The 24,496-nt window shown below is 45.1% G+C and overlaps 1 protein-coding gene across 6 annotated transcripts in view; it reads right to left on the bottom strand.

Annotated features, from left to right (window-relative positions):
* IL1RAP (interleukin 1 receptor accessory protein) overlaps positions 1-24,496 on the bottom strand; it is a 106,947-nt gene that overhangs the window by 60,225 nt on the left and 22,226 nt on the right. For 3 of the 6 annotated variants that reach the window (XM_081862427.1, XM_081862432.1, XM_081862428.1), the window contains exon 3: positions 9,931-9,998. In XM_081862427.1, coding sequence (XP_081718553.1) covers positions 9,931-9,997 — 67 coding nt within the window. In that variant the 5' untranslated portion in view covers position 9,998. Of the gene's footprint in view, positions 1-9,930; positions 9,999-16,728; positions 16,908-24,496 lie in introns of all 6 variants that reach the window. The other 3 variants (XM_081862429.1, XM_081862431.1, XM_081862430.1) reach the window with 2 other exon arrangements.

Genomic DNA, 24,496 nt, shown 5'->3' with positions numbered 1-24,496 from the left:
CGTCGAAACGTCGCCTAGACACCCCAACTTTTACACGGGAAGACACCCGAGGACACCAAAACCTGCATATATATATATATATATATATATATATATATATATATATAATTATATATAATTATATATAATTTTTTGTTATGCAATATTCAGGACCATTCCATGAAGATGACTGGGTGCAGGGTGGTTCTTTCTCGCCCCTTTACATGCTTAGAAAGCTGAAGTATAGAATCATAGAATTTTAGAGTTGAAAGGAACCATGAGGGTCATCTAGTCCAACCCCCTGAAACACAAGAATCTTTTGCCCAACATTGGGCTCAAACCCATAAGAGTCTCACGCTCAACCAGCTAATGCTAATCAGTTTTTGTATTTTAACTTCAGGATGTTTTAAAATACTGTTGAAATGAATTGCAGGAGCCATGTTGGTCTGAACCAGTCGAAATAAATAAAACATTAAAATTAGAAAATTGTCCGGTAGCACCTTAGAGACCAGCTAAGTATGTTCTGGGTATGAGCTTTCGTGTGCATGCACACTTCTTCAGATACACTGAAGCAGAAGTCACCAGACCCTTCTAAATAGTGGGAGGGTGGGGTGGGGTTTTAGGAGATGGGTGATTGACTCAATGGGTATGGTCAACCAGTTGACGACTGTTAATGTGTGCAATTAGTCCTACAGGAAAATATTTAAAATACTGTTGTATTTTTTCTCCTTGATCTTACTGTTTTTGCTTACTCTAAAGCGCTTTGACAGTTTTTTTCTTAAGCAACCCACCAGTGTGCAAATTTTATTAAACAAAATAATTTTATTAAAATGCATTTAATTTGTCGACTATGTAAGTGGAGGAATGGCACTGAGGCAGAGGGCTCAAACACCTTACCCATTACAAAATCAAAATGGTTTAAGTCAAGTGGTACAGAGAATCGGCCACTTGCTGAGGGGTATAAAACGGCCATATGTTGGGGGGAGGAAACAAAATGATTGAAAAAGACGCAGGTCAAAAAATATTCTGCACACTTTCCTGGGCAGAAATGCTGCTTTGAACCCAATTCTTATTTCCCTCCATCCTTATAACTGCCCCATCCTCAGATTTGCACTGCTAAACCAATTTTCCAATCTGCAAAATAATCTAGCCTCCCCAGATTGCTATATTGACATGCAAGAGCCTTTGTGTGAAGGACTTTGTCCAAACATCTCCCAGAAATCAACATAAAGTCGGATCGCGGGTTTGGACCCTGTGGAACATCAAGAATCGTTCCGAGATCCGGCAAGATGTCCAGCAACTGTCGCTGGCAGCTGGCATGTTTGTAGATTTAATTCCACGTCTAATTTACCATGGCCGAATGTTGTCTGTCACACTCAGCGAGCATATTTATGCATTCGTCCGGCCTGTCTCTCCCTCCCGGGATTCTCAATTTACATGTTAATAAGTCTTATCTTGCAAAGGTATGGATCTGGGACACAATGCCATTCACGGAGCTCCCAGTTCAGAATAGCGCAGGGTCTAATCTTGTTACCAAATGGGAGAACTGAAGAAGGATTCAGAGAAGCATAGAATCATGCCTATTATGGAAAATAAAGTCCGTGCAGTTCTTGACTCTGTTCTGAATCTCCCAACTGTTGGGTGTTTCGTTGCGGATGCCCACAAATTCTACAGTTATAAAAAAAAGGGGGGATGAGGCGTTCCCAAAGTAAAGGAAGGATTGAACTCTGATTAATAAGAATACACACAGAGGATTGAACCAGCAAGTCCCTGGGAAGGGTGCATATAATAATCTCTGTCCCTCCAGGCCCTGGCCCAGGTCGTTTTATTCACAAAAGAGCTTTTTACAGAGTGTTTGTAAGAACCAATCAGATTTCTTCTAAGCATTTCAATAAACCCCACGTGGGGACAAAGTTAAACTACCAAAACTAATTAAGCATGGGGTAAATAAAACAGAACTACAAAGGAGTGACGCGGCAGCTAAAAAAGCCAAAGCAATTCTGGGCTGCATCAATAGGAGTATAGCATCTAGATCAAGGGAAGTCATAGTGCCACTGTATTCTGCTCTGGTCAGACCTCACCTGGAGTACTGTGTCCAGTTCTGGGCACCACAGTTCAAGAAGGACACTGACAAACTGGAACGGGTCCAGAGGAGGGCAACCAAAATGGTCAAAGGCCTGGAAACGATGCCTTATGAGGAACGGCTAAGGGAGCTGGGCATGTTTAGCCTGGAGAAGAGGAGGTTAAGGGGTGATATGATAGCCATGTTCAAATATATAAAAGGATGTCACATAGAGGAGGGAGAAAGGTTGTTTTCTGCTGCTCCAGAGAAGCGGACACGGAGCAATGGTTCCAAACTACAAGAAAGAAGATTCCACCTAAACATTAGGAAGAACTTCCTGACAGTAAGAGCTGTTTGACAGTGGAATTTGCTGCCAAGGAGTGTGGTGGAGTCTCCTTCTTTGGAGGTCTTTAAGCAGAGGCTTGACAACCATATGTCAGGAGTGCTCTGATGGTGTTTCCTGCTTGGCAGGGGGTTGGACTCGATGGCCCTTGTGGTCTCTTCCAACTCTAGGATTCTATGAGTGCATTTGGCAACCCCTGAGTTCATAAACAAGCAATACACATGATAAAAAGGATGGCCAGGAGGACAGCGATCACCAGGTGAGATCTGTTTCCTGGCCCTAAGATTAACATCCTAAGATTAACATATCAGAAAAGCTACATTAAAGAAACTTGCTCACTGTCTTTGATGGCCCAGGATGCCTGCCTGGCTAAGCAACTGGGCTGTGTACGTGACTGGTCAATCAAGAGAGATGGGCAGTAGAGGAAATGGCCAGAGATGCAGAGGGTTGTGGGATTTGATCAGAAATTATTGTCAATGTATCAAACCCAGTCAACACAATGCATTCATCATGGACACAATGTCTTGATGCATATTTTATAATTCCTCATAGTAATCCCACCTGACCTCACACTCTGGATATTTGCACTCCTACAGGGGGACACACACATTTTTCTGCCTGCTTTCGTCACACCGTGTATAATCCTACATTTTCCTATTTTCATTGGGGTCTAGATGGGATGGGCCCTTGGCAGTTCAATCCATGCATACTCAAGTCACAAAAGAGAGATACGGTCAGCCTACAGCAACTTTTGCATCAGAATTTTATTTATTTCTAAGAACAAAATGCACAAAGAGGGATAGTTTGGTCAGTAGAGCATGAAACTCTTAACCTCAGAGTCAGGGGTTCAAGCCCCACATTGGGCAAAAGATTCCTGCGTTGCAGGGGGTTGGGCTAGATGACCCTTGTGGTCCCCTCCAACTTTTATGATCCAATGAAAATGTTTCTGACAATCAACTTTGCCATTTCCACAAACTCAGAGAGCTTGCTTTGCCATTCTAATAATGATGGTATTTTCTCCCCCTTCCAATTCTTTGCGATCTATATTCTGGCCGCTGCTGTTGCGTAAAGGAATACATTTTTTTGACGGCAATCTTTAGAGGCCATTCAAATCAAGAGAATAATTAAAGAGTGGGATGGAGTGAAGGAATACATGAAAAAATATAGTTCCAGAACTGGAATATTAATAGATAATGTGTAAAACGTGCAGGGGTAAGCAAGGAAATAATAAAAGAATCAATTGAATAATTATTAAACTACAACAACAAGATGGAAGAAGTTAAGAAAAATATACTGAGATCACACATGGGTGAAGGGGAGTGGGGGTATAGGGGGATTTATAAAAAATAATAATATAATAATATAATATTTCTAATTGCGTTGCATTTATATATAGCAAAGGGACGTCTATAGCAATTAGGTATATTTTAATCTAGTCAACGATGTACAGTGGTACCTCTGGGTGTGAATGGGATCCGTTCCGGAGCCCCGTTCGCATCCTGAAGCAAACACAACCTGCATCTGCGCGTGCAAGACTGAGAGGAGATATGATAATAATAATAATACAGTCATACCTTGGGTTAATGTAGCTTCATGTTAAGTATTTCCCAGTTGCGCTCTGTGGTGACCCGGAAGTAACGGAGCGCGTTACTTCCGGATTTCGCCACTCGCACATGTGCAGACGCTCAAAATGACATCATGCGCATGCGCGGAAGCAGCGGGAAGCGACCTGCGCACATGCAGATGTGCAGTCGTGTGTTACGTTCTACTCAGGATGCGAACGGGAAAAGTGCTAGGAGGAAGGCACGCCTGGCAAATCCACACCGTGATCAACTCCTGCCTGGAAACCAATGTCCCCACTGTGGACGGTCGTATGGATCCAGAATTGGCCTCCACAGTCACTTACGGACTCATTGTTAAAACCGTGTTTATGGAAGACAATCTTACTCAGCTACGAGGGATCGCCAAAGAAGAAGAAGAAGAAGAACATATCGCTTTGTATAGTATCAGAACACTTACACACAAAACCCGCCAACCCAATAAAACATACATTAAAGCTAGACTTTTCCCAAATTCCTAGAGCTCGGCCTCATAAGAATCCCAGCGCTCTCAATTTAAAAAGAAAGGAGTCTTGCAGATGTGAGGAGTCCGCTTCTAGCAGCCTCTTTAATCTCGAGCAAAGAGGCAGAAAAGCGCCCGTTGGCTTGGAGCTGACCTTGGCCCAGCGCCAAGGAGAAGTCTGGCTGCATTTTCCGTTAACACAGAGCGGGTGTTTAACCACTGTGGCCACCTGCCCAGGGAGGAAGGAAGGAAGGAAGGAAATGGGCTCCATGACTCAGCAATGTATGAAGTCGAGGTGACGCGCAGCCCTCAAAGAGATGACTGATTCTGACAGATGTATCTTTAGCCATCCCACCTTCCTCTGAACTCTTGCACGTCCAAGTTGGCTAACAGTAACCGCCACCTTGGGCAGATTTCAAATTAATAAGGGCAGTAGACATCACCTTGCCAACAAAGGTCCGTATAGTTAAAGCTATGGCTTTCCCAGTAGTGATGTATGGAAGTGAGAGCTGGACCATAAAGAAGGCTGATTGCCGAAGAATGGATGCTTTTGAATTCTAGTGCTGGAGGAGACTCTTGAGAGTCCCATGGACTGCAAGAAGATCAAACCTCTCCATTCTGAAGGAAATCAGCCCTGAGTGCTCACTGGAAGGACAGATCCTGAAGCTGAGGCTCCAAGACTTTGGCCACCTCCTGAGAAGAGAAGACTCCCTGGAAAAGACCCTGGTGCTGGGAAAGATGGAGGGCACAAGGAGAAGGGGACAACAGAGGACGAGATGGTTGGACAGTGTTGTCGAAGCTGCCAGCATGAGTTTGACCAAACTGCGGGAGGCAGTGGAAGACAGGAGTGCCTGGCGTGCTCTGGTCCAGGGGGTCACGAAGAGGTGGACACGACTAAACAACAAAAGGGAGCAAGGGAGGGGAGAGGCACCCCTCTGCCCGAGACCATGCTGAAGAGTAGCAGCTGCCAGTCACTGGGTGACTGACATAATACGAGGTCTGACATCATCCTAGGCAGCTTCTTGCATTCTTCTCTGCAATCGTTTCCGATTTCTAATGAAAGGATGAATCATACGCAAGGCAGATGGAGCTCATTGTATAGCAGGAAAGATCAAAGCCCCCATCCACTCCCCACTCAGGAAACCGTGAAGGAGCAGGAAGGAAAATTCATTCACTTCGTATACTTTCGCCATCCTGAAAGTTTAACATTGCTCAAAGTGTGCAAGCACTCCCCGCATTATGCAAAATTTTACACTCTTCAGAATCTCTCGATGTGGAAATGCAGATGGGTACAATTATGGTTGCCCCACGTCCAAAAGGATATTGCAGAGCTGGAAAAGGTTCTGAAAAGGGCAACGAAATTGATCCAGGAGGACAGAGTCACTCCCCTACGTATGAAGAAAGGTTGCAGCATTTGGGAGTTTTCTCAAAGAGAAAAGTCATGTAAGAGGCGATGTGATAGAAGTTTATAAAATTATACATGGCATGGAGGGAGTGACTATTGAAAAGTTTCCCTCCCTCTCTCATAACACCAGAACTCGTGGACGTCCAATGCAGCTGAAGGTTGGAAGATTCAGGACAGATAAAAGAAAGGAATTGTTCACATTTTGTTGTTTAGTCGCTTAGTCGTGTCCGCCTCTTCGTGACCCCCTGGACAGGAGCACGCCAGGCACTCCTGTCTTCCACTGCCTCCTGCAGTTTGGTCAAACTCATGCTGGTAGCTTTGAGAACACTGTCTAACCATCTCGTTCTCTGTCATCCCCTTCTCCTTGTGCCCTCCATCTTTCCCAACATCAGGGTCTTTTCCAGGGAGTCTTCTCTTCTCATGAGGTGGCCAAAGTCTTGGAGCCTCAGCTTCAGGATCTGTCCTTCCAGTGAGCACTCAGGGCTGATTTCCTTCAGAATGGAGAGGTTGGATCTTCTTGCAGTCCATGGGACTCTCAAGAGTTTCCTCCAGCACCAGAATTCAAAAGCATCAATTCTTCGGCGATCAGCCTTCTTTATGGTCCAGCTCTCACTTCCATACATCACTACTGGGAAAACCAGAGCTTTAACTATACAGACCTTTGTAGGCAAGGTGGTGTCTCTGCTTTTTAAGAACGCTGTCTAGGTTTGTCATCACTTTTCTCCCAAGAAGCAGGCGTCTTTTAATTTCGTGGCTGCTGTCACCATCTGCAGTGATCATGGAGCCCAAGAAAGTAAAATCTTTCACTGCCTCCATTTTCCCCCCTTCTATTTGCCAGGAGGTGATGGGACCAGTGGCCACGATCTTAGGTTTTTTGATGTTGAGCTTCAGACCATATTGTTCACATAGCGCAAACCGTGGAACTCACTTCTGCAAGGGGCAGGGATGGCCACCAACTCGTGTGGCTTTAAAAGGGCATTAGGCAAATTCATGGAAAAGGAGAGGGCTATCACTGGCTCCTGGCCAGGATGGCTCTGTTCTGCCTCCACAGTTGGAGGCAACAATGCGTCTGTATCTCAGTTTCTGGAAACCGCAGGAGGGGAGAGTTGCTATTGTCCCTGGAGATGCTTCCCAGAATGGGTATCTGGTTGGCCCCTGTGAGAACAGGATCCTGGACTAGATGGGCCATTGACCTGTTCCAGTATGCTTTTCTTGTGTCTTTATCCTTTCTTGTGGGCCCAAATATTTGTCGTCCTCTTCCCTGCCCCCAACACCATTTAAAGTGGTCCATTATTAATCTTCAGCTCAGCGGCCAACAGGAAGAACAAGATAAGCGGAGGCAAGGACTCCTCACCCAGAAATCCCAGCTCGGGATGGAGTAGAACTTTGATTCAGTATGCATTTAAAGCCAAATATTGAATTTGCACTTTCAAAAACAACATGGGAACCAAAACACAGCTGCCTTGCATTGCAGTCGAAATAAATAAATAAAATTTAAAAATTGTTCAGTAGCACCTTAGAGACCCACTAAGTTTCTTCTGGGTATAAGCTTTTGTGTGCATGCACACTTCTTCATGCACATGAAAGCTAATACCCAGAACAAACTTAGTTGGTCTCTAAGGTGCTACTGGACATTTTTTTTTAATTATTATTTATTTCAACTACGTCAGACCAACACGGCTACCTACCTGAATCTTGCATTGCAGGGAACTGAACTAGATGGCCATTGGTTGTCCCTTCTAACTCTACAGTTTTATGATTCTGTCCTTAGAATTTCACAGTTATCTGAATTTTGCAATGCAGTTCCCTAAACAGCATTTTAATAATGCACATTTTGGGGGGAAAGTGTGCACAGAAATGAAGATAATCATAGAAATAACATACATACAGAAATTGCTTGCAAATACATTAGTCAAGACCACATGCAAATATATGTTTAACAAAGAAAAATTCGCACTAAAATGCCAATGTGTCCCCCCCCCCCCAATTGCAAATTGTTGTAAAATGTGGAGAATGAATGAATTTAGGACCGGAAACTTGAGAAACGAAGAGACCCAAAATTGACAGGACCTGCCATCCCTAATCCAAGCTGCAGCAAAACTTTCCCAAAGATGATCAGGCCATGAGTAGAGCAAAGAGTATCATTGAGAGAGGATAAGTCCATTTCTCTCGGACTCCCAGAGACCCATCAGTAGGAAGCCGGAATCACTCAGGACCTGGGAATCCCCAGAGTTGATTCCTCCTGACTGTGACAAATGGGCCTGTCAGCGGCTCTGGCTAATTGCATGCCAACATGTTCATCTCGCTCTGCTCTGGGCTCATCTGCTTCCCTCAAGGGAGCCCTTGGCCGACAGAGCCCCGAACCACCGCCCCGCTTTGCAAAAGAGGAGGGGGCAGCCTTGCCTTGTGGGAACTGAGGGGGCTGCATCTCTCAGTTACCGTATTTTTCGCTCTATAGAACGCACCCGACCATAGGACGCACCTTGTTTTAGAGGGCGAGAACAAGAAAAAAAATTCTCCCTCTCTCTGCTCAGCACCCCTCCAGCGAAGAAGCAAGAGAAACAGAGCCCCTTCCATTTCTCCTGCCGCTTCGCTGAAGGGGCGCAGCGCAGAGAGGGGGAGAATTTTTTTTCTTGTTCTCCCCCTGTAAAACAAGGTGTGTCCAGTACATTCAAGGTGCATTCACCCGAAGCCGCCGAAGTGCAGCAGGAGTTCCCACTGCGCTCTGGAGGCTTCAGGCGGCTACCTTGGAAGCCTGGAGAGCGAGAGGGGGTCACTGCGCACTGACCCCTCTCGCTCTCCAGGCTTCAGTGAAGGCAACTCGAAGCCTCAGGAGCACAGCAGGAGTTCCCGCTGCGCTCCGGAGGCTTCGGGTTCCTTTCGACCTGCTCTTTGGGGCTGGCAGGGGGAAGTGCTGCTTTCCCCCACCGCCAGCCCCAAAGACCAGGTCGGGGAGCAGCGCAAAGGTGCGCACCGACCCCTCTTGCTCTCCAGGCTTCAGCAAAAGCAACACGAAGCCTCCGGAGAGCGGAGGGAGCGCTCCCTCTGCACTTCGGAGGCTTCGCGTTGCTATCACTGAAGCCAAGGAGCCTGCATTCACTCCATAGGACACACACACATTTCCACTTAATTTTTGGAGGGGAAAAGGTGCGTCCTATAGAGCGAAAAATACGGTAGGCACTCGGCTTCCGTCCTGGGCTTCACATTTGCACACTCAGCGCTCTCCTGGCCTTTGGCAACAGAAAGGGGGGATGCTTCTCTGCATCACCGTGGGACAGCCTGGGTCCTTTGCCTCTCTCCATGCTCAGAGGAGCAGCTCTTGGGATCCCAGATGCCAGGCATGTCCGACTCCCAAGAGACTGGGATCTACTCACAGTATAAAAATACTGGCTGTGATCTACTCATTGTCAAAGCTGGGGAGACAAAGTTGGGGGAGGCATAGCTGTTGAGCTTCTTTTTCGGGGGGGGGGGGGGAGTTAGATATCAACCAGGATCCCATGATCCTGGTTGATATCTAAGAGTCCGTGACCAGAAGGAGGAGGAGAATCAGGAAGAGTGGATTAAATTTAATGATTATTTAGTTAAATATGTTAAGTTAAATTAACTGAAGACAGCTTGCAGATACTTAATTGGCTTAGGAGTTTATTTATGTTAAGTGATGAATTAATATGTTAAATTTCATAATGTGAAGATCTAAGGATGTTCATGTTTAAGTTAAATTTTATAAGAACTGTGATTTGGAAAACCGTTAAAAGTATATCCAATGAAATTCAACCAAGGGGGGAGCGAGGAAGTCACTTAACAATGTTAGTAAGTGTAATTTTCAATAAGGCTATGATTTATGTTTGTTTGTCATATGTGTTTGTTTGTTTATAATGTTGTGAGAACCAATTTTAAAAATTTTGGGGGGAAAAAGAGGATTCCCGCAATCAACCGGGATCAGCCATGGACGCCATGCAATCGACCGGCAGATCGCGAATGACTGGTTGGACATGCCTGCCAGATGCTTATTTTCCATTTTCCAGGGAAGCTCTGCCTGTAGCTTCCTGCCCAAGGCCAAGGTGGGATGGGCTCACTCACCAGAGGGGCTGCCACGGTCAACGGCGCAGAGCCAAAGAGCTGCCAGCAGGAGGCAGTGGACCTTCATCCTGCAAAGACAGAAAAACAACCACAGGGGACAGAATGGTTATTTCGGCTATTTTGTTGTTGTTGATGATGATGATGATGTACTTATATTTATAACCCACCTTTCCCCCTGACAGGACTCAAGGTAGCTGAGACATAAAAACAAGAACCACTAAAAACATAGAAAACCCAATTATTAAAATACAATTCAGCACTGATGGAGTTAAAAGCTATACACCAGGAACCCCCAAACTCAGCCCTCTAGCTGTTTTGGGACTACAACTCCCATCATCCCTAGCTAACGGGACCAGTGGGCAGGGATGATGGGGACTGCAGTCCCAAAACAGCTGGAGGGCTGAGTTTGGGGGTGCCTGCTATATACCATCTCTTTTAAAACATAGCAATAATTATAATAAATATAACACTACAACACGCCCCCATTGGCTTTTTTAAACAGTGTATTTATAAAGAAGCATCAATGCACCTGGTATAGTCTAAAGGCAAGGCAGGCAGGACCCTGACCCAAGAAACAGGTGCCGACAATTTAAAAATCGTAATTAAAAACCGCTCAAACAGAAAATCCCTCTCCAGGCAGGGCCACAGCTAAAACTCCAGCCAAAGCTGATAAAATGCACTTCTAGCCACAGAGGACACCTGAGCCTCAAGTGATAATGATGGTTGCATAACTAGGTCAGAAGAGGCTGGTGGATCAGGCCCATGGTCCATCTAGTCCGGCATCCTCTTCTCACAGTAGACCTGAAGGAGCGTCTCCACCCCCATCGTTCTGCCCGGACACTGAGGTCCAGCTCCAAGGGCCTTCTGGCGGTTCCCTCCCTGCAAGAAGCCAAGTTACAGGGAACCAGGCAGAGGGCCTTCTCGGTGGTGGCGCCCGCCCTGTGGAATGCCCTCCCAACAGATGTCAAAGAGAAGAACAACTACCAGACTTTTAGAAGACATCTGAAGGCAGTCCTGTTCAGGGAAGCTTTTAATGTTTGATGCATTACTATATTTTAATATTTTGTTGGGAGCTGCCCAGAGCGGCAGGGAAAACCCAGCCAGATGGGCGGGGTATAAATAACAAATTATTATTATTATTATTATTATTATTATTATTATTATTATTATTACAGATGCCTGTGGGAAACCAGCAAGTGGGATTCGAGAGCAACAGCAACACTCTCCCCTCCTGTGGTTTCCACAAACTTTCATTTTTTCCCCATTTACTGTATTTCATTTATCAAATTTATATACCGCCCTAAACCCAGAGGCTATAGGTTACATGAGGTTCAGAAGCATTGTTGCCTCTAAATGTGGAGGCCCAGAGCACAGCCATCGCGGCCAGTAGCCATTGACAGCCCTCTCCTACTCCATAAATTTGCCCAGCCTTCTTTTAAACCATCTAGTTTGGTGACCATCACCACTTCCTGTGGGAGGGAGTTCCACAGGTTAACTAGGCGAGTTCTAGTGGAAAGGGGAAAAAACCTCCATGCCATTTAAAGGCTTTCTGGGAAATGATATGTAATGAGTTAAAGAAAATGTTTAAAAACACTTTTATTTAAAAAAAAACCAGAAGCCTTTTTACTGAGTATAGCAGGCGAAGAGATCCCAAGAAAAGATAAAAGACTGTTCATGTATGCAATAACTGTGGCAATAATTCTTTTAGCCCCAAAATGGAAACAAGAAGAAGTACCAATGACAGAAGAGGGGCAGATGAAGATGATAATAAATAAATAAATAATAATAATAATAACTTTTATTTATACTCCGCCCTTCCCGGTTCAAAAACCCGGCTCAAGGCAGCTAACAACAAATTTAAAACACTTTAAAACACTTAATTATAAAAGCAGCATAAAATACAGTATAAAAACATGAATAACAATTATGGACTTTGCAGTACTGGAAAACCAGGAAAACTCCAAAACCAGCACAATCAGGTATTCCAAAAAGACTGGAATAAATTTACACAATATTTGAAAGATCATTGTAAGCAATTAACAACACAAGTAGGGTTAGCGGAAGACTCGTAACGAGAAACTTTTTGTACCTTTCTACATTTATTTAAATTTTGAGGTATTTTGCGATGAGTTTTATTAGAACTGGAAAAAATATAAGATGCTGTGATATAAAGGTTAACTTTGAAAGCCAAGAGGCAGGAGGGAAGGAAGTCAATAGGCTCAAAAGAGCCAAGAGGTTAAATGGATAATAATGATGTGATTATACATGTTTAAATGGAAAATTAATAAAAATTATTTAAAAAAAGAAAAAGAAAAACTTCCGTGCCATTCAAGTGGGGAAAACCTATGTACATGATGTGCAATTCATTCCAGGACCCCACCAGCACTTTTCATGTGCCTTTTGCTTGCTATTCTCAGTTGGTCAGGGACGCCTGTGGCACTGTGGTCTAAACTACAGAGCCTAGGACTTGCCGATCAGAAGGTCGGCGGTTCGAATCCCCACGACAGGGTGAGCTCCCGTTGCTCGGTCCCTGCTCCTGCCCACCTAGCAGTTCAAAAGCATGTCAAAGTGCAAGTAGATAAATAGGTACCACTCCGGCGGGAAGGTAAACGGCGTTTCCGTGCGCTGCTCTGGTTTGCCAGAACTGGCTTAGTCCTGCTGGCCACATGACCCGGAAGCTGTACGCCAGCTCCCTCGGCCAGTAAAGCGAGATGAGTGCCGCAACCCCAGAGTCGGCCACGACTGGATCTAATGGTCAGGGGTCCTTTACCTTTTTTTTTTTTAACCCAATTGGTGTGTCTTGTCTGGGAATAATTGCAGAGAGGAAACCAAATAAAAAAAATTCCTTCCAGTAGCACCTTAGAGACCAACTAAGTTTGCTACTGGTATGAGCTTTCGTATGCATGCACACTTCTTCAGATACAAAGCACTTTGGCAAGATATTAGGCGCTGAAACAGCTATAGGGATCTGACTGATTTATTGACAGAAATTTACATCCTGCCTCCAAGGCAGCTGATAAAATATATACATGTCTTTTATACATGTGCAGATAAGATTCCTATAACAATTCCAATTAAAAAGGCCTATAGATGATGATGATGATGATTTAAGTATCTGAAGAAGTGTGCATGCACACGAAAGCTCATACCAATAACAAACTTAGTTGGTCTCTAAGGTGCTACTGGAAAGAATTTTAAAATTTTGTTTCCACTACGGCAGACCAACACGGCTACCTACCTGCAGAGAGGAAGGGAGAGATTGGGGTCCTTTTCTGCAAACCCTGCCTGACCCAGGCCAGCCCCTCAACATCCTGACCCGCTTCCTGGAATAAGCAGCTCTCTTGCGGTCGCTGCAGCCGGCTGGCATGCCTTCAGATGTTCTAATGAGCCTGTCTCTCCCCTGGGGCCTCCAGGTCATTAAGGAAGGAAAACAATTAGAGGAGCGAAGGCAAACTTCGTCAAGCGCCTCCGCTGCAGTACACACTTCTGCCTCCAAAAGTGTTCAAAGACAAAGCGAAAAAGCAAAACCAGGGTTGGCGATGTAGACAGGTCAGGTGGCAGCTAGGATGCCTAAAACCCCATAATTAATTAGGACCCAATGACCCAGAGTCATCACCTTGCCGACAAAGGTCCGTATAGTAAAAGCCATGGTTTTCCCAGTAGTGATGTATGGAAGTGAGAGCTGGACCATAAAGAAGGCTGATCGCCGAAGAATTGATGCTTTTGAATCCTGGTGCTGGAGGAGACTCTGGAGAGTCCCATGGACTGCAAGAAGATCAAAGGCATCCATTCTTAAGGAAATTAGCCTTGAGTGCTCACTGGAAGGGCAGATTGTGAAGCTGAGGCTCCAAGACTTTGGCCACCTCATGAGAAGAGAAGACTCTCTGGAAAAGACCCTGATGTTGGGAAAGATGGGGGGCACAAGGAGAAGGGGACGGCAGAGGACGAGATGGTTGGATAGTGTCTTCGAAGCTACAAACATGAGTCTGACCAAACTGCGGGAGGCAGTGGAAGACAGGAGTGCCTGGCGTGCTCTGGTCCAGGGGGTCACAAAGAGTCGGACACGACTAAACGACTAAACAACAATTACCCAAGACATTGATCCTGCCCAGAGCCGCTTCTCAATACCAAATCAGAAATGATGGGGCTAGCCACATTTGTTTAAACAGCGTCAGGGTGCATGAAATTAGTGTGGCATGAACTTTGGAACTCCCTGCCACTTCAGATCCTGTAAGACAGGAGAAGTTTAGGATCAGAGTTTTCCTTCTCCTAGGTGGGCTGTCTTCGCAGGCTGATGAGCCCCATCTGCCTCTGCCTGGTTCCCTGTAACCTCGCTTCTCGCAGGGAGGGAACCGCCAGAAGGCCCTCGGCGCTGGACCTCAGTGTCTGGGCAGAACGATGAGGGTGGAGACTCTCCTTCAGGTATATTAGGCCTTTGAGGCCATTTAGGGCTTTAGAGGTCAGCACCAACACTTTGAATTGTGATGGGAAATGTACTGGGAGCCAATGTGGGTCTTTCAAGACTGGTGTTATGTGGTCTCGGCGGCTGCTCCCAGTCACCAGTCTAGCTGCTGCATTCTGGATTAATTGTATGCCAGTACCTACGTCACTGAGGGTTTGAGGTCTATTGGCTCACCTCACCTGGCTCAGTCGGCCAGTCAAAGCCATTCCCAGGATACGGCCGCTGTCAGCTGCTGACAGCTTCTAGGAGCCCCAGGTGAAAGCTGAGTGCAGGTTGGGGACCAAAGGTAAACAAGCTACACCAGAAGGAGCATGATGTGTCCTGTATCAGAGGTACCATCCCCTCCCCTAACACCCCAGACATCCCAGGTTGGAAGAAAATGCAATAAATCAATGTATATATATATATTAAACATTCTGTGACAAAGCTATTGCCTCCATTTGCCCGTTGATTCGTTAAGTTGAAGCCCCTCAGCAGCATCCACTAAGCACCTTGGACAGAGGCCATGTCAAGATCACAAGCTGGGCCACTATCCTGTTTCCATTTGCCAAGGATTTTCTGTCCCCTCTTTGGTGGTCCTTCCCGAAGTCCCACCACGGAGTTGTCTCCTGGGCAAGGCTGAACAGCAACCTGCCACTCAACCACCGGACCCTTAGCAACGAGAGACAAATGCCGTGGAAACCAGCCGTCACACCAAATACAGATGATCTGTTTTCATTTTGCTTTAAGCACCTGCGACTGACCCGAAGGCTCCGAAGCAAACTGCAAATGGCAGACTGAAGGACACAACCAAACAGACCAAACCGTTTTGCACCTTTGCTATTATTAATCATTATTATACTTGTTTATCTCCTGCAATTTTCCCCACACTAGGACTCAAGGTGGCTCAGACAAATTAAAACAATGCAGATAAAACAGAAAAAGTGAAAAACATACGAAAGAAAATGGCTAAAAAAGTAATCAGACGCTGATGGAATTAAAAATAAATAACCGGTAGATTAAAATGCACAGCACTATCAAAAACCTTTAAAAAAACAACAGGCAGTTCCCAGAGGCTTGCTGAAATAAAACTGTCTTTGTTATCCCACTTTTTAACTACTATTACCCTTAATATCTGGATACTGAAGAACCACAGCAGAATCCTAAACAGTGTTGCCGCAGAAGCTTGCAATGGCTCTGCTTTTATACCACATTCAGTTAATAGTTCTGTGTACGTCACAAATTTGTAACACCAACCAATTCTCAAAACCTGGTGGTGATGTCAAGGGAGGGTTAAAAATCCACATTATATGATATTATAAGAGGAGGACTCCCTAAACAGCATAAGAGCATCGTGCAGGATCAGTATCCTGTTCTCACAGTGGAACTTCTAGGGGGAATTTCGGGAGTCACAGAGCCAGAATTGGATAGCCACCAAATGAATACCCATTTGTATCCCTTCTTCCCAGCTATCTGGCATGGAGAAGTGGAGGAGAAACTCTTTTCTCCCTCTGTCATAACACTAGAACTCATGGACATTCAATGAAGCTGATTTGGGATGGATAAAAGGAAGGACTTCTTCAGGCAGCACATAATTAAACTGCGGAACTCCCTCCCACAGGAAGAATTGGCGGCCACTAAGCTAGATCAGTCAGTCAGTTTTATTGCACATAGCCAAAGGCTGCCGCAATGTACACAGAATCATTCAACAATTAAAAGAAAATATGCTGGATTAATACAAAAAACTTAAAACATTTATATTATCAAGACATTACCTACTCTAAACAGAGCTATAAAAGTACCTTAATATACAGGTTAAACAATAAAATTCAAAGGCTAAAATCATCACATGGCCACTAATATATTAAAAAATAATGTTAATTAATACAAGGTCCAATTATATACTAAGCTAGATAACTTTAAAAGAGGACGAGACAAATTCATGGAGGCAGCGAGGATTATTGAAGGTTACTAGCCAGCATATGGATGCGGGTGGCACTGCGGTCTAAACCACCGAGCCTCTTAGGCTTGCAGCTCAGAAGGTTGGCGGTTCGAATCCCCATGACGGGGTGAGCTTCCGTCGCTCTGTCCCAGCTCCTGCCAACCTAGCAATGCGAAAGCACATCAGTGCAAGTAGATTAATAGGTACCACTGTGGCGGGAAGGTAAACGGCCTTTCTGTGCACTCTGGTTTCCATCATGGTGTTCCGTTGTGCCAGAAGCAGTTTAGTCCTGCTGGCTACATGACCCAGAAAGCTGTCTGTGGACAAACGCCGTCTCCCTCAGCCTGAAAGAGAGATGGGCGCTGCAACCCCAGAGTCACCTTTGACGGGTCTTAACCATCCAGGGGTCCTTTACCTTTAACTTTTACCTTTACTTGCAAGGATGTCTCTGCTTTGCCTCCAGTGTGGTGTAGTGGTTAAGAGCGGTAGTCTCGTAATCTGGGGAACCGGGTTCGCGTCTCCGCTCCTCCACATGCAGCTGCTGGGTGACCTTGGGCCAGTCACACTTCTCTGAAGTCTCTCAGCCCCACTCACCTCACTGGGTGTTTGTTGTGGGGCAGGAAGGGAAAGCTGCTTTGTGAGCTGCTTTGAGACTCCTTAGGGTAGTGATAAAGCGGGATATAAAATCCAAACTCTTCTTCTTCTTCTTCCACAACTGGAGGCAGCAGTGCTTCTGAAGAGCATCTGCTGAAAACTGCAGGAGGGGAGTTGTTGTTCTCGATCTCAAACCCTGCTTGCGGGTTTTCCAGTGGTGCATCTGATTGGCCACTGTGAAAACAGGATGCTGAACTAGGTGGTTCCCCTTTGGCCTGATCCGTCAGGCTCTCCTTACATTCTTATCTGATTCAACAACACTTGCAAGAGCCTTCCGGAGACGGGAAGATAAGAACTCTGCAACGTGATCTGGCCTGTTATTGTGGCGTGGACTGGCTGCTTGGCTTTCTCTCTGGAAATTCCAGGCATGCCCACCTCAAGGTCCAACAAGGCAAGGGCGCCGACTTGCCCCCCACATTGCGGTGGCTCATCGTGAGATGTGTTGTGCCACAAGTCATGTGAGGCATCCCGCCCCATGGCCAGGATGCAGGGGCACCATGCCGGTGCGCTGGGTGGGGAATGAGAAGCATGGATCTGGGCTCCGCAATCCACACCGGCAGAAGAAGATGGGTGCGGGGGGCATGCACACCGCCCTGGATGTAATCCCTGAGGGCCGCCTGCCCCCCGCTCGTGACTCAGACTCCCATGCCTCCACAAGCAAAGTGGCAAAGGGGTATGAGCCGCCAGGGAAAGGGGGGAGCTGCTGCGCCACTTTGCTCAGGGTAGGTGTGGGAGTAGCATCTTAAAAAGCAGAGACATCACCTTGCCAACAAAGCTCCGTAGAGCTAAAGCTCTGGTTTCCCCAGTCGTGATGTATGGAAGTGAGAGCTGGACCATAAGGAAGACTGATCGCTGAAGAATGGATGCTTTTGAATTCTGGTGCTGGAGGAGACTCTTGAGAGTCCCATGGACTGCAAGGAGATCAAACCTCTCCATTCTGAAGGAAATCAGCCCTGAGTGCTCACTGGAAGGACAGATCCTGAAGCTGAGGCTCCAAGACTTTGGCCACCTCATGAGAAGAGAAGACTCCCTGGAAAAGACCCTGATGTTGGGAAAGATGGAGGGCGCAAGGAGAAGGGGACGACAGAGGACGAGATGGTGGGACAGTGTTCTCGAAGCTACCAGCATGAGTTTGACCAAACTGCGGGAGGCAGTGGAAGACAGGAGGGCCTGGCGTGCTCTGGTCCAGGGGGTCACAAAGATATGGACACGACTAAACGACTAAACAACAAGGTGTGGGAGTCTAAGTTGCGGGCGTGCTGAATGTCACCCCCCCCCCTTTGTGCCGGCAGCAAAGCAGCACAGCAATTGAAAAAGAAAACTCTCCTCCTGCTCTGTGCCCAGAATGGCTGCCGTGGGGTCAGGTCAATTGTCTGGCTTGACACTGGAGGTGGGTTGGTCTGGGCCCCTGAGAGCCCTCAATGGGTCACCAAGGGAAAGGAATTGGGGGCCTCTGCCATGGGGCCCAGCTTAGCTGTGATTCCTGCATTGCAGACGTCCCTTCCATCTCTCCAGTTCTGTGATTAAGACAGCCTTTCATTCTGACTCTTCATCTGGGGTTGTAGATCAAAACATCTGGATGATGCTAGGTTGTCAGAGGCTGAAGCAAGGAATCTGAGTAGCCCTGGAGGAGGAGGAGGAGGAGGAGGAGGAGGAGGAGGAGGAGAAAACCTGGGATCCCGCCAACCCTGGGCAGCGGGGGCATATGCTCCGCCACTGGCACTCCACTCTCAGCCCCCTCCTCCCCACACAACATCAGGCAGGCCCCCCCCCAACCTGGAGCCCCTGCACCAAGGCCAAGGGAGAGCGCAAGTGTCGCATTGCAACATGGTTCAATGCTGTCTACAAAGCCTTCAGCATCCTTGGGAAGGGGAGGCCAACACAAGTGTTTGAAGGTGAGATCAAGGAAAAAGACATGCATATAGTTGAGCAGTTTTCTCTCTCCCAAAACCTCCTCCTCATCTAAGTGGTTCAAGAGCACCTCTAATTATAGGTAAAGTCGCACGCGAGACTCTGCGCACTGGGTTACAGGTCATATCAGGGCCGGGCTGTTTTTGTTCTTAGTTTTCTTGTGTTTCCCTATATCAGGGGTCAGAGACTCTTGAGAGTCCCATGGACTGCAAGAAGATCTAACCTCTCCATTCTGAAGGAAATCAGCCCTGAGTGCTCACTGGAAGGACAGATCCTGAAGCTGAGGCTCCAAGACTTTGGCCACCTCATGAGAAGAGAAGACTCCCTGGAAAAGACCCAGATGTTGGGAAGGATTGAGGGTGCAAGGAGAAGGGGATGACAGAGGATGAGATGGTTGGATAGTGTTCTCGAAGCTACCAACATGAGTCTGACCAAACTACGGGAGGCAGTGGAAGACAGGAGTGCTGGCGTGCTCTGGTCCAGGGGGTCACGAAGAGGCGGACACCACTAAACGACTAAACAACAAGAACATATCAGGGCTCAGCAAACCTTTTCTTTTTTTAAAAAAAAATTACATTTTTATTAAAGTTTTGCATAAACAGATATACATCAAAAGGAAAAAACAAAATAAAAAAATTCCTTCCAGTAGCACCTTAAAGACCAACTGAGTTAGTTCTAGGTATGAGCTTTCGTGTACCTAGAACTAACTCAGTTGGTCTTTAAGGTGCTACTGGAAGGAATTTTTTTATTTTGTTTTGACCATGGCAGACCAACACGGCTACCTATCTGTAATCAAAAGGAAAAATACACAAAATGGGTACATAGGCTAACATTTCCTTTCTCCCAACTATATATAAAAAAGAATAAAGTAAAATGAAATCGTCAAAAAGGAAAAAAAGAAAGGAAAAAAAAAAGAAAAAAGAGAAAAAAAGGGGGAAAAAACCCCACAATGTTTTGGGCTCAACCGAGCCCTAGACTCCCTTCCACCCTTTTGGTAAGTATCAAATATTTTCCTCTGTTACGTACTTGATTTTTAATCTTTAAGTCTTAAATTCACTCGCTGATAGAATTGTTCTAACCCTGCCAGTTCACTTTATGAATTTGTTCCAATATAATTCCAATATTTACTCCAATTTTTCTGGAATTTCTGTTCATCTTGATCTCGTATTCTGCCTGTTAGTCTATCAAGTTCAGCATAGTTTACCATTTTAATCTGCCAATCATTTATGCTGGGAATGGTTTTCACTTTCCAGTATTGTGCCCACATAATTCTTGCTGCCGTGGTGGCATAAAGAAATATTGTCCTGTCTTCTTTTTTGATTTATTTACCCATCATTCCCAGCAAAAAGGCTTCAGGTCTTTTGGGAAAGGTATATTTAAATATTTTTTTGAGCTCATTGTAGATTGATTCCCAAAAGCCTTTCGCCTTTTTACATGTCCACCACATATGGTAGAGGTCACCCTCCACCTCACCACATTTCCAGCATTTCTTATCCTTTAATCTATACATTTTGGCCAATTTCACCGGTGTATGGTACCATCTGTATAGCATCTTCCAAATATTCTCTCTCAGTGTCATACAGGCCGTAAACTTTATATTGCTATTCCACAATTCCGACCACCTTTCAACGTCAATATTATAGCCAAAGTCAATTGCCCATTTAATCATCACCTCCTTCACCTCCTCGTCTTATGTATGCCACTCTAGTAACATATCATAGATTCTGGACAATATTTTGTTTTTACCTTCTATTATCTCTATGTTAAATTTCGATATTTTTATCTTCAAAACCTAGGTTCTTTTTACCCTCTTTTAACAAATCATTCACCTGGTGATATTGCAACCAACCAGTGAATGAACTTTTTATCTCTTCATAGGGTCTAAGTTTAGGCCCTTGTTCTGTTTTTCTTAGAAGTTCTTCATAGGTGGCATTCTTCTCCTCCGAATTTGTTTTCTTGATTGTTAAGACCTCTATTGGGGATATCCACCAGGGGGTCTTTTTTTCCAGGAGATTTTTATTCCTTTCCCATACCTGGTATATTGGTCCCCTGAAAATATGGTTCATAAAGCTCCTGTGGACCTTCACTTTCCCATACCAAAGGTACGAATGCCATCCGTACCAATTATTAAAACCCTCCAGGTCCAGTAAGTCTTTATTCTCCAGTTTTATCCAGTCTTTTAACCAAAGTATGCACACCGCTTCATAATACAAACTCAAATCCAGAAAAGAAAAACCCCCTCTTTCCTTTTTATCTGTCAAAATTTTCATTTTTATCCGTGGTCTTTTCCCCTGCCAGATATATTTCGCCAGGTCTCTCTGCCACTCTTTACACTGTTTTAATCCTTTAAGTATGGGGATAGTTTGAAATAGAAACAGCATTCTAGGTAGAATATTCATTTTAACAACTGCTATCCTCCCCAAAAAGGGGAATTTCTCCTCCCCCAAATTTTCATGTCTTTCTTTATATTCCTCCAGGTGACCTCATAATTATCCTTATACAAATTTAAGTTTTTAGCTGTAACCCACACTCCAAGATATTTCACTTTCTTAACTACCATAATTTCCGCCCTTCGTTCCAAATCTATCGCTTCTTCCTTAGTTAGATTTTTAACCAGCATTTTGGTTTTATTTTTATTTACCTTAAATCCTGCCACAGCTCCAAATTCGTCAATTTTTTGTAAGGCTTCTTTTACGCTATGTTTTGGATCTTCTAGGGTTAATACGATGTCATCTGCGAAAGCTTTGATTTTATATTCCCTCATTCCTACCTTGACTCCTTTGACTTCTGTTGCCCCTCTCAGTCTCTCGTTAAGTATTTCTAATACTGTTATAAATAGTAAAGGAGACAGGGGGCAACCCTGTCTAGTTCCTTTATGTATACTGAAGTATTCTGTTGTGGTATTATTTATTACCAATTTTGCCTTCTGTTCCTTATATATTGCTTCTATGCCTTGTCTGAACTTTTCTCCCAGTCCCATCATTTCCAAACTTTTCTTTAGGAAGTCCCACGAGATATTATCAAATGCCTTTTCGGCGTCTATAAACACCAAGGCCGCTTGTCTATCTATTCTCATATCCAGGTATTCAATAATATCTATCAAATTCCTTACATTGTCCCTTAATTGTCTCCCTGGAAGGAAGCCCGTTTGATCTTTATGTATTTTATTATTCAAGACCTTTTTTTAATCTTTCTGCCATTACATCTGCGAATAACTTAGGGCTCAGCAAACCTTTTCAGCAGGGGGCCGGTCCACTGTCCCTCAGACCTTGTGGGGGGCCGGACAATATTTTGAAGAGAAAAATGAACGAATTCCTATGCCCCACAAATATCCCAGAGATGCATTTTAAAGAAAAGCACACATTCTACTCATGTAAAAACACACTGACTCCCAGACCGTCCGTGGCCCGGACTGAGAAGGCGCATCCAGCCCACGGGCCTTAGGTTGCCTTCCCCTGCCCTATATTGTAATTTTAGGCTGCAACTGCCCTGAGATCTATGGCTGAAGGATGGTATACAAATAATGATAGTGAAATAATGAAATCCAGGGAACTGGGAGAGTGAAGGGTGGGGGGAAATGAGGAAATCACAGAAAGAGAAAACAATTTACTAAAACAGCTGACAAAAGGCGGGACAGTGGGCGGGAGGGAGGGGATACAGAATTGAACAGAATTGAACTGGAAAAGGTCCTTCAGACCCTCCAGGAAATGCTTTTGCTTCTTACTACCAGGAACTGCAGAAAATAAGGCGAGGGGGGGGGGATTTGCGGAAATTGGACAATGGAGAAAATTACTGTAGCAGAAGCCATCTGGGCTCCATTGAGCAGGGAATAGAAAATGCATTCCAGGCAGCCAGATTGCTCTTCTGGGGGCGATTGGTGCCTCTGAACATCAGTTGCCGTTTTATCAGAGTTTATCGGGACCTCGGCAGGAGGATCAGTGCGACAGAGCCTGCATTGAGCCCCGGCAAGCAGAACGACAAGCTACAGCAAACAGACCAGACTGACAAGCAGCCAGCCTCCCCGACATAATAGGGCATGGCTTTTCAAGGTCGTGACGGGATGACAACATTTATTTTTTATTTCTCTGGCTTAGCAGAGAGCATTGCTGACGCAGCAGTCCCAGAAAGACAAAATTGCTGCTTTCAAAGGATCTACTTGCTCCTTGCTTTTGGGCTATGCAAACTTTCCAAATAAATGGGAAGGGCCCCTGCAAAATCTGTTGCAGCAATGGTGCCTGCTGCCGGGGGGGGGGGGGGAGTCAACCCAGTTCACATTTAAAGGCAAAGCTACCTGACTTACAAAACCCCAAACGCAACCATCCGCCCAAATTAGCAATGTGCTGAATTTTGCAATGCAGTTCTCAAGCCAAGCCATGTGTTCCAAAGCACATGTACCAGGAGTAATGTGTATAGAAATGCTTTTTCATCAGTGGAAAGTGCTTGCAAAAATATGAATTACAGTGGTACCTCTGGATGCGAATGGGATCTGTTCCGGAGCCCCATTTGCATCCTGGGTAGAACACAACCCACAACTGCGTGGGTCGTGATTTGCCACTTCCGCGCCTGCACGTGATATCATTCTGAGTGTCTGCGCATGCGCGAGCAGCGAAACCTGGAAGTAACGTGTTCCCTTACTTCCGGGTCACCGTGGAGTGTAACCTTAAAACGCTCAACCTGAAGCATATTTAACCTGAGGTATGACTGTACTGGGCAAAGGTGCATACAAAAAAAAAAAAAAGCATTTTAGAAGAAAAATCACTGAAACACTGATTAATTTGATGGGGAAATATACAGAACTGAACGCGAGAATGGAAATATTGGAAACTGAAATTGACAGATTTCCCTCCCCATGTTCTAACATGTACACTCTAGGAATGTTGTCATTGACTGCTCCTGTGTTTACATCCCACAGGTACAAGTCAAGTTAACATCCTATTCCTACCTAGAATCTCAGAATCTGCTTAGGAATTCTAAGAAACCTTCTGCAAACCAAACAAACAAACAAAAATCAGAATTCTAAGAAATCAGTTTTGGAATCAGCAGCTAAAATCACCTTTTGAAAGGTTCAAGTGTGCCACCTCATTTCAGAACAGTGCCAAGCTGGATTCAAATGCAGATGTAAGCCTGCAAAATTTGGTTATGATGAGGTTTTCAAATGCAAAGCAAACAAGAAGCATTTTTTCCGGCAATAATTTTCTTAGTCCAAAGAGGGAAACAACAGGAGTTACCAACAAAACAAGAGCGGCAGACGAAATTGATGGACTTTGCAGAACTGGCAAAACTGACGGGAACAATCAGGAACCAGTGAGACCAAGTATTCCAAAAAGACTGGAACAAATTTATATTATATTTGAAAGAGAACTGTAAGCAATTGACATCACTGGCTGGGTTATCTGAAGATCTGCAAGGTGAAAATGCTACCTATTCAGGTTGAATAATATAATATTTTAGGTAATGATATAACAAGGATAGGAAACAAAGCAAAATGTAAAGATGTAAAGTTTAATTTTGTAAATCATCAGATGGGAGGGAGGGAAGTTGTTAGGCTCAGCCGAACCAATAAGAGGGTATGATGTTACGTAATGTGATTATAAGGTAAAGGGACCCCTGACTATTAG

Source organism: Podarcis erhardii (genome assembly GCF_964252035.2).
Source record: "Podarcis erhardii genome assembly, chromosome: 5".
Taxonomy (NCBI): domain Eukaryota; kingdom Metazoa; phylum Chordata; class Lepidosauria; order Squamata; family Lacertidae; genus Podarcis; species Podarcis erhardii.
This window is presented reverse-complemented; position numbering and strand designations above follow the sequence as displayed.